This window comes from Bos grunniens, chromosome 23 (assembly GCF_055505025.1).
Source record: "Bos grunniens cultivar Pamir isolate PY7600 chromosome 23, Bosgru_T2T1.0, whole genome shotgun sequence".
In the NCBI taxonomy this organism is placed as follows: Eukaryota; Metazoa; Chordata; class Mammalia; order Artiodactyla; family Bovidae; genus Bos; species Bos grunniens.
The window spans coordinates 18,156,879-18,166,734 of NC_141187.1; the positions used below are offsets into that span (position 1 = coordinate 18,156,879).

The window sequence follows — 9,856 nt, forward strand, 5'->3', positions numbered from 1 at the left end:
TTCACAGGGTGGAGGATGGCCCAAACTTTGCCCGGACAGGTTCTGGTGGCCCTGCAGCCAACTCCCTGGCTACAGAGGAACTATACTCTATGAGGAGGCAGTGAGGGCAACCCAGACATTTGCTGCTCCTCTCTGGACCTAAGGAAGGGTTGATCTATATGGTGGCTATGATAGCTTGCAGTTGTCATTTTCTTCTGTTGACTTAACTACAGTTGGCTCTGGGTTTCAGGGTACACGTAGGATACAGGAGAGGAGTAGGGGTAAAGGGGAGACTGGGAGATGGAAAAGCCACCGGGATAAAGGCCTGGGACTTCCAGGGGACCTGGAGCATGGAAACAATCATCAGAGATTTATTGAGCAGCTACTAGGTCCCAGGGACCAGCCTAGGCTCCGGGGATGGAACAATGAACAAAACAAGCCTCCGTACCTGCTCTAGTGGAACTCACACTCTGGTGGGCCTCCAAGACTGGGGGTGCAGTCAGGCCCAGGAGCAGGGCAGTGACCTCAGTGGGTCCCTGTGTATGCCCCTTGCAGGTATTCTCTGTGGCACCCCCGTTTGAGGTGAACGGTCTCCCACGAGCTGTGCCCCTGAGCCTGCCCTACCAGGACTTCAAGAAGGATCTCTCCGATTACCGAGAACGGGCTCGGCTGCTCAACAGGGTCCGGAGGGTGGGCTTCTCGCACATGCTACTCACACCCCCCCAGGTCCCACTGGCTCCTGCTCAGCCTCAAACAAATGGGAAGGAGGAAGAGGAGGAGGAGGAAGAGGAAGAAGAGGAGGAAGAGGAGGAGGAAGAAGAGGATGAGGAGGAGGAAGATGAGGAGGAGGAGGAGGAGGAGGAGGAGGAGGCAGTGGCCCTGGGGGAGGTTCTGGGGCCACACAGCGGCTCCAGCAGTGAGGGCAGCGAGAGGAGCACAGACCGGAGCCAGGAGGGTGCGCCTTCCACGCTGCTGGCTGACGACCAGAAAGAGTCCAGGGGCCGGGCCTCGATGGCTGACGGGGACCTAGAGCCTGAGGAGGGCTCCAAAACGCTGGTGCTCGTCTCCCCTGGTGACATGAAGAAGTCGCCCGTCACTGCCGACCTGGCCCCCGACCCCGACCTGGGCACTATGGCCGTCCTCACCCCACAGCAAGAGCGGCCCCAGCCCACTGGCAGCCAGCTGGATGTGTCGGAGCCAGGCACCCTGTCCTCCGTCCTCAAGTCCGAGCCCAAGCCCCCCGGGCCTGGGGCAGGGCCGGGGACAGGAGCAGTGGCCATGGGGGCAGGGGGAGCGGCAGTCACCTCCTCACCCTTCACCAAAGTTGAGAGGACCTTTGTGCACATTGCGGAGAAAACCCACCTCAATGTCATGTCTTCCGGTGGACAAGCCTCCCGGTCTGAGGAGCTCAGCTCTGGGGGTGAGCTGGGCCTGGAGGTGACCTCTGATGGGAGGGTGGCGGAGGAAGGGGCCTCCGCACACCTGGAGAACGGCATTGCCCTGTCAGGGCTGGAGAGCTGTGTCCCGTCAGCACCCCCGGGGAGTGGCCCCTTGGAGGTGACCGCAGACTCACTGCCCAACGGCCCAGCCCTGGCTGATGGGCCTGCCCCCGTGTCCCTGCTGGAGCCAGGCCCCGAAAAACTGGCCACCATCTCTCCTAGTCGCCACGCTGTGCCAGGCCCTCGCCCCAGGAGCCGAATCCCTGTCCTGCTGTCTGAGGAGGACACAGGCTCGGAGCCCTCCGGCTCACTGTCGGCCAAAGAGCGGTGGGGCAAGAGGGCCCGACCGCAGCAAGACCTGGCGCGGCTGGTGATGGAAAAGAGGCAGGGCCGCCTGCTACTGCGCCTGGCCTCTGGGGCCTCGTCTTCTTCCAGCGAGGAGCAACGCCGTGCCTCTGAGACTCTCTCAGGCACAGGCTCCGAGGAGGACACGCCTGCCTCCGAGCCTGCAGTGCCCAAGAAAGCCGGGAGGGCAGCTGCCACCCGGAGCCGGATCCCCCGCCCCATTAGCGTCCGCATGCCCACGCCTGCCACAGCCCAGCAGCCCCCCGACAGACCCCAAGGTGCGGCCCCAGCATCTGACACAGCCATCACCAGCAGGTGAGAAACCGCTGCCAGTCCCGGGGCAGGGGGGGTGGGGGGGGGGTGGAGGGCGGTGGGGGGGGGGTGGAGGGCGGTGGGGGGGGGGTGGAGGGCGGTGGGGGGGGGTGGAGGGCGGTGGGGGGGGGTGGAGGGCGGTGGGGGGGGTGGAGGGCGGTGGGGGGGGTGGAGGGCGGTGGGGGGGTGGAGGGCGGTGGGTGGTGGTGGGGGGGTGGCAGAGGCTTCCTCCAGGGGAGGCTTTTCTGGAGGCAAGGGATACTGATAATTCAGCGACACCTCCCCAACCAAGTCTCTCTTCTGACTTGGGTCCCAGCCCTGGCACTGGGCTCAAAGGAGTGTCTGGAGGGATGTCAAGGAGGCAGGCTTGGGAAAGGTTGATGGGGGATATTGGGGTCCACATACAGTCTCTGGTGTGCCACCGGGCATTTGAGGCTCAAAGATAAAGGCTAGAATAGTTGGGAGAAAACATGACCCGTATTAATATAAGCACGAGTATATAATACAGTAGAATGTAAAGATGAAACATCAGAGAAAGCATGCAGCAAGCTCTTTTGTTAGCAGCCCGGGTCGGGGGTGGGGGGGATGGGGTGGGGGAGGGTGACCCTTAGAGGCCCCGTCCTGGAGGACGGGGCACCACGCCTCAGTTTGTTTGCCTCGGTTTGATCGTCTTTGCTAAGGTCTCATCCTCAGGCTCATCCACCTCTGAGGATGCACGACTCCGGGGCTCAGTGCCCAGGGAGATTCTGAAACTGTCTCTCCTTTTGTTTCTTTGCCCTCCTCTCGCATCTTCCACAGGCTCCAGCTGCAGAAGCCCCCAGGGACGGCCATTGCTGCTGACCTCCGTCCCAAACAGCCCTCCGGCCGAGGCCCGGGCCCCGGGCGAGCCCCAGCCGGCACCAGGCCCCCAGCTCCGCGTAGTCCCGGCCTCCCTGCCTCCTCCGCGCACCATCCCAGCGCGTCCCCACGGAGCCGGTCCTTGTCCCGAAAAGAGAGCCCCTCCCCTTCGCACCAGGCCCGCCCTGGGCCCGCCCCACCCCGGGGCGCCCCGCAGGCCCGGGCGCAGCCTGAAGGCACCCCCTCCCCTTTGGGGGGCCCCAAGAAAGGACCCAGAGGGAAAGTCCAGACTCAGCGCGCAGCAACCAAAGGCCGGGCGGGGGTCGCGGAGAGTCGGGCGGGGGCCAGATAATGATGCGCGCGGCTCTCTGCGGCCCCCCACCCTCACCCCGGCCCCCCACCCGCAGCCGGCCACACTGAAACAGCTCCCAGCACAGCCTTAGGCGCCTCACGCGCGCCACCCGTGCACCCAGCTTCCCGCCTGCACCCGCGAGGACGCGCGCCAGCACACGCAGCGACCACCCGCCAGCCCTGCCAATCGGGGCACCGGGCCCGGGGGAGCGCCCGCCTCCCCATCCTTCCCCTTCTCCGCCTCTCCTCCTGCTGCCCTTCAGGTGGGACAGGCTCACCCTCCGCCCCGGGGAAGGCTCAGCGACTTTTCACCAAGGACTCCACTAATGGGGACCCCTGCTCACCCACCAGGCCTCTGCTGTCCCCCATGCCCCACTAGGGAACTCTGCTTACACATCCTGCGGCGTCTTTCCCTCCTCCTGACCCTCTTCCAGCCAAAGTCCCCCCTCCCACTGCCCCCCTTTTTGGAAAGGCAGCCTCAAATTCCAGAAATGGAGGCTCCAGCCTCCCACTAGGGGCTAATCCCACCATCCCCTGGGAGCTCAGGTGGTTGGAAAGACCTCTTCTCAGCTGCCAGACTGGAGTTGGAGAGGTGAGACCTAGGAGCCATTGGTCTACTCAGGTGTGAGGGGGCAGATCTGACCTGCCCCAGAGTCAGCACCGTCCTTGACACCCCTGTGGGAAGTAGTGGGCAGGTGATGGGAGAAGGGTGCTCCCTCGCACCTCTAGGGTACAATGACCCCCTTCCCCTAAGTTTGTGTGGGAACCATCAAGTGTGCGGGGGCTGCTTTCCTGGGCAAGTGTTTCCCAGTGGGAAGTTGCGGGGTGGGGCAGGGGGAGCAGGGCTTTAAAAAACGTTTCACCCCTTCCCGTGGTCCCCTGATCTAGTGCTCAGGACCCCTCACCATCAGGAATTCCTTCTTGCCATCTAACCTCAATCTTGCCTACTGCAGTTTCAGCCAACTTCTCTCTCTCCTGAATTCAATGGGGGTGGAGAATGACTGGTTATCATCTTCTCTGCCCTGGCCCTTTGGAGATTCAGGAACCCAGTTCTGGCTGCATCACCCTCTCTGTCCTCCTGGCTCTGGAGAGTGGACTGGATCAGACCGTCATCTCCCCCGCCGGAGAGAGAGCAGAAATAGGCAGACAGACTGACAGCTGGCCCCTGGACTCGAGGCAGAAAGGCCCTTCTCACTTCTGGACTGTACGTTTCTATGATGGGTCCAGCCCCAGTGCCCTCCGCCTCCAGCTCACCCTTCAGCCTGTCCCCTCTTATCCTAATCCAGCCCATGCAGCTGAGCAGTCCCTGCAGAGGGCGAGGCCTACGCTGCTCCATGAATGGATATGGGGCCTCCTCCTGGGTCTGGCTCCTGCATAGCTCATCCCCACTCATCATCAGCCTCAACTGCCTACATATGGGCCAAGGGGCTGCAGAGGGGATAGTCAACCCTGCCCATTTGGGACAGGTCCCCTGCGTTCTTCCTCCATCCTCGGCACCCACAGCTTCTGTCCTCTGGCATGGCCCCTCTGTTCTTCCCTGGGTCACAGAGAGCAGGGCAAGACAACCCAGGGAAGAGGAATAAAGGCCCCAGCCTGCCCCAGTGGTCTGGCAGCATCCAGCCTCCATCACTTAGAAGGATGCCCATGAGGAAATCGGCCCCGAGACAAGCCTGGTGGCACCAGCTGAAGCCCCTGATGGAGTGTTGGCAGGCTTGGGCTGCTGCTTCTATGCCAAGGTAGTGGCTTCTCTGCAGACCAACCCAGGGGAGGACTCCAGGGTGAATGGCCTTCAAGGTTCACCCTTCACTGACGCAGAAGCTCCCAGAACACTCAGGAAACCTCTCCAGACAGAGCCCTCTTTGTCAACCCGAGACCCATCCCAAGGCCTCTACTGCCCTCTGGGTCCAGCAGAGGGGGTGGAGGAGGGGCCACGCCTTCCCACCTAGAGCTTCTTCGAATGACAATCAGCTCGTGCCAGGTGGGGACCAGGGCATGACCCCTGGTGCCCAGGTCCTGGGCCTGCTCCTTGCCACCAACCGAACCGTGAATGTAGGGCCCCCCAGCCTCACCCCTGCCCCAGGACCAACAACACCCTGGTTTGGTGTTGGGAGGAAAAAGGGGGCGGCCTGAGAGAGCCCCAAACCCATCCCACACTCTAGCTTCACCCAGCACTCGAGCTGGGCAGAGACACAAAACCCTGTCTGCCCTTGGGATTCCGGACCTCCCTAGGGCTCCCAACTGACCTCAGGCCTCTGCGTCATTGAATGTCACCGAGGTAGGGCAGGAGGGGATGGGGCAAGTGTGTGGGGGAGCTAGGGTACTGACTCTGCCCCTCCCCGCCCCCCTCGGAAGGGTCTAGGGCAGAGGAAAACACACCTTCCAGTGCCCCCACCTCCCACTGCAGTCTCCTCCCGCTTGGGCACCCATTCCTGCCCACCAAGCCCTCCCAGTCCTGAGCCCCTTCTCTATAAAAGAGTGTCACACCACCACCACACCCTCCAGCATTTCCCCATCGCCACAGCCTGTGTCACTGGCTCAGATGCAGGTCTGCTCACCCCAGAACATGCCTCCCCTCCCCAGCGCACTGTGCACGAAGAGGGTGCAGGTGAGGAGCTGTGCCCCCAATATGTGGGCTGCCCCCTTCCCAGCTCCTCGAAGGGGCCTGGCTTGCGCAGTCTTCTCAGCTGGGGTGGGGTCAGGGGGAATCAGCCCTGGTGAGCATGGGGTGAGGGGCAGGGAGTTGCCCTTCCCCTCCCTGGGGAAGCTACTGAAGAATGTTTACATGCCAAACAGAATGTAACACCCTCTCCACCCCTCCTAGTCACTGCATGGCCTCTGCCCACCTCGCACCTGTCCATCCCCACCCCAGCACCCTGGAAGCCGCTGTCATGATTAGATTGGGTCTCGGAAGGGAAGTAGCCATCACACCATTAAAAAGCCTGTGGACCTTTCTTTCTGTTGGCTTGGACTCTTTTTCCTTTGGGGGATAGGACAAAGCCCAGGCCTTGGGGCTGGGAGTAGGCAGAGGGGAGAGAGCAGACTGGTGGGAATGTGAGGAGGGACTGTCCTGGAGGTTGGTTGTCTACAGAAGAGGACACGGAAGCTCAGGGTGCATACAGGTGATTTGGGCAGGGTCACACGGGTGGAAGGGAATGGCCCTGCTGTCTCTGATAGCAAAGCTCGGGCTCTCTCTGCTCCCCTGGCTCCGAGACTTTTAAGTCTAGCTTTGTGCAGAGAGGGAGGGGGGAAGAATTTTCATTGCCCCCAAGTTAACAGACAAAAGCACAAGTGTTTGGAAAACCAGAAAGTACAGCAGCTTATAGGCAAAGAAGAATAATGGTCATTATTCTAGCAAAATCTATGAAAATCACAAATGAACAGAGCCTCTGACCCAGCATCTCCACTCCTATAAATGTATCTTTAAGGATATACCTGTAAACTCACAAAATTATATATATGTCCTAAGTAATTCATGGCAGCATCCTTTGAGCTCCACAAAGCCTCATCTGCAATTTCAAAAGCCAGAAAGTTCTGAAAACTGACATCCCATTAGATCAGCATCAACTCATTTGATATAGAAACCTGATAAGACCATTTATAGTCTTTATTAATTCCACTTTACCATACATATTTGCAGTGAAGTATTAATGTGTTTGATTATGGGATGCAGCTTTAGGTCCTACTGGGGTGTTTCCCAACATATGGACTATACATTGAGTTGCCTTTCTAACTCTAAATGTATTCTGAATTCTAAAAGATTTTCAATTGTTTGGATCAGAGACTGTAAACCTGTAAAAAGCAAGCGCTGAGAAACAATCTAAATGTCCCTTTTATTGGGGCCTGTTAGTAGAGCGTGATGTCATGGGGTGCTGTGAAGCTCTGCCATGAATGAGGGGGCTTTTTGTATCTAGTAAAAGGACTGTGTGTGTAATGTCCACCTATTTAGATGAGTTACAGGCCTCTGGTTGCTTTGGGAGGCCAGGGGGGTGGGGGGAGGGAGGCTGCAGTGGAGTGTACTTGCTATATTTTCTGCATTTTGGACCCGAGGTTCAGTATGTGTGAATCTTTCACCTAGACAATACATAAACAACTTCTGTCCCAGGGCAGACTCCCAGCACTGCCTGGGATCCGAGGGAAAAGGACGCAGGCTTTGATGTCCTGCTCTCCCTCTGAGAAGACCACCCCACCACAGCTCTGACATCCCAGAGCCTGTGTAACCATCTCCTGTTTCTTTCTTTTGACATGATCTAAGGGAGCTCTAGGGCCTGATTCACCCCCACATGCTTTTACCTTCCTTCTTGTTCAAAAATGTCAAAAGCAGGTCATGTTTGTAATAAACAGGCAAGTGCTAAAAGCACGTAAAATAAAACACAAAAGGCTCCCATCCACAAACATGACCATCTAGAGGCAATCCTTGTGAATCCCTTGGTGTGTACCATCTCAGACCTTCTAGGTTTATAATAACAGCACTCTTTCCATATGTATTTCTTATAAATGGAGGAGCATATTATACCTACTATTCTGAAACACGATTTTTACACCCAACATCTTAAAACACAGATCTTCCTTGTTTTTAGTATATCATAGAATTGCACAACCAGTCATCACAATCAAAGTTAGAATATTTCCATCAGCCCCAGAAAGAAACGCCATACTTCTCAACAGTCACTCCCATTTCTCCCCAACCCCTCAAGCCCGAGGCAACCACTAGTCTATCTTCTGTGTCTGTATCATTTGCCTATTTTGGACATTTCATATCATTGGAATTTCACCATATGTGGCTCTTTGTGACTGCCTTCCTTACACAGCACATTTCCAGGGTTCTCACCCGTGTTTAGATCTTATCAGTACTTCATTCCTTTTTAAGGCTGAATGATAGTCTGTTGTAGGGATAGACCACATTTTCTTTATCCATTCATCAACTGATACACTTTGGGCTGCCTCTACCTTTTGGCTACTGTGATTATTTCCTTAATATTTGTTTATTTATTTATGTCAGGTCTTAGTTGTAACACACAGGATCTTTAAGCTGTGGCGTGTGAGCCCTTAGTTGCATGTTGTGGGATCTTAGCTGTAGCATATGGAATCTAGTTCCCTGACCAGGGATCAAACTCGGACTCCCTTCATTGGGAACATGGAGTCTTAGCCATTGGACCACCAGGGAAGTCTCTGATAAAGGGTTTTAAACAGACATTACCCTGTCCGATCTGTGTTTTAAAATGTTCATTCCAGTGGGTGTGTCGGGGCAGGGGAGGGGGTGGGTTGGGGTAGGGGGTGGGGGCGGTTTGAGAGGGATGAGACTGGAGCCAGTGGGAGGGGCTTGTATCACTTGTTTTAACCCTCCTGCCAGATTGCATGTTCACTGAGGGCAGGGACTGTGGCAGAGGCATCTTTCTACCTTACAAAATGCTGAGGTTGCATTAGAGACTCAACAGCTCTTGTTAATACTACTATCACTTCCCATCATCACCACCAAATCACTCCCAAGTCTACTAGCATCACCAGTAACACACACCATATCAACAATGTACCTCTTTCCCCAGAGCTTTCTCAGGAAGTCCAGCCTAGCTCAGACTGGACCATTTCCAGCTCAGCAGCTTGGGTTAAAGACTGGGGCCAGAGTCAGGGGTCCAGGTCTTCTCTCTGCTGCTGAGTCAGTGGCTGGTGACCCCAGCCAGAGGTGTTCTCAGCCTCCCAAATTGTTTTCCCTATCTATTCAAAGTGGGGGCTAGATTAAATGAAAGATTAAAAAAAAAATTTTTTTTTTAGCTTAAGCCCTTGAGAAGCTTATTTGCTTAGAAATCTAGAGCCCTTGGAATATGATGTGACAATCTCCCAGCTTTGCCAACCTGGTAGAATCTGATCAGAATGAGTCTGACATTGCTGGCTTCCACTGTGCTTTCGTGGCAAGGGCCATGAATGAGAACTGAGTGGGGAGATCAGACAAATTCTGAGTCTTAGGCATTCACTGCAGGCAACTATGCTAGGACCCTGGCAAACTCCTTCCTTCCCTACCACCACGGGGTAATCTGGGAAGCTCCTGAAATAGAGTCAGAGGGCAGGCAGATGGGACTGTGTGTATGGGAAGAGACCCTGAGTGAAAAAATGAAAGGGTGATGGGTCTGGGATCCCCAGGTCAGCCAGACTGTCTGGTGCGGTTTCAGGTGTGTTTCTGCCTGGGACATACTCTCCAGGTAGGAGTACAGGAAGGCCTTGTGTTCCCTTCCTGTGTACAGGAAGGGTTCTCAGCCGGAAGAACCCTTCACCTGGTTAGGACCTAGATCTCGGTCTTGCATCCCGAGCTGCCGGCCAGGCTGTGGCTACAAATAGACACAGATGAACTAAGGCTTCATAGGACAAAGGGCATCCAGGGAGAGCTGGCACTGTGCTCCAGGGGACTTCTCCTTTTAGGGACCCTTGGAAGCACTGCTCACCAAGGGGCTAGGGCCTCATCTCCCACACACCCAGCTACCCCCTGGCAGCTCAAGGTTACCCCACTTGGTCCTTGAGCACCAATATGTAAGTCACAGAGCCACAATGTCAGTGACTTCTGAGTGGATGGCAGCCCCTCCCGCCTCTTCCCCTCCTCCCCC

At 56.7% G+C, this 9,856-nt stretch overlaps 1 protein-coding gene across 3 annotated transcripts in view; it reads left to right on the forward strand.

The window, feature by feature from the left end:
* Positions 1-6,214, forward strand: part of TTBK1 (tau tubulin kinase 1) — a 41,818-nt gene extending 35,604 nt beyond the window's left edge. For all 3 annotated transcript variants that reach the window (XM_086371749.1, XM_086371746.1, XM_086371747.1), the window contains 2 exons: positions 535-2,078; positions 2,874-6,214. In XM_086371749.1, coding sequence (XP_086227875.1) covers positions 535-2,078; positions 2,874-3,264 — 1,935 coding nt within the window. In that variant the 3' untranslated portion in view covers positions 3,265-6,214. The remainder of the gene's footprint in view (positions 1-534; positions 2,079-2,873) is intronic.
* The last annotated feature ends 3,642 nt before the right edge of the window (positions 6,215-9,856 follow it).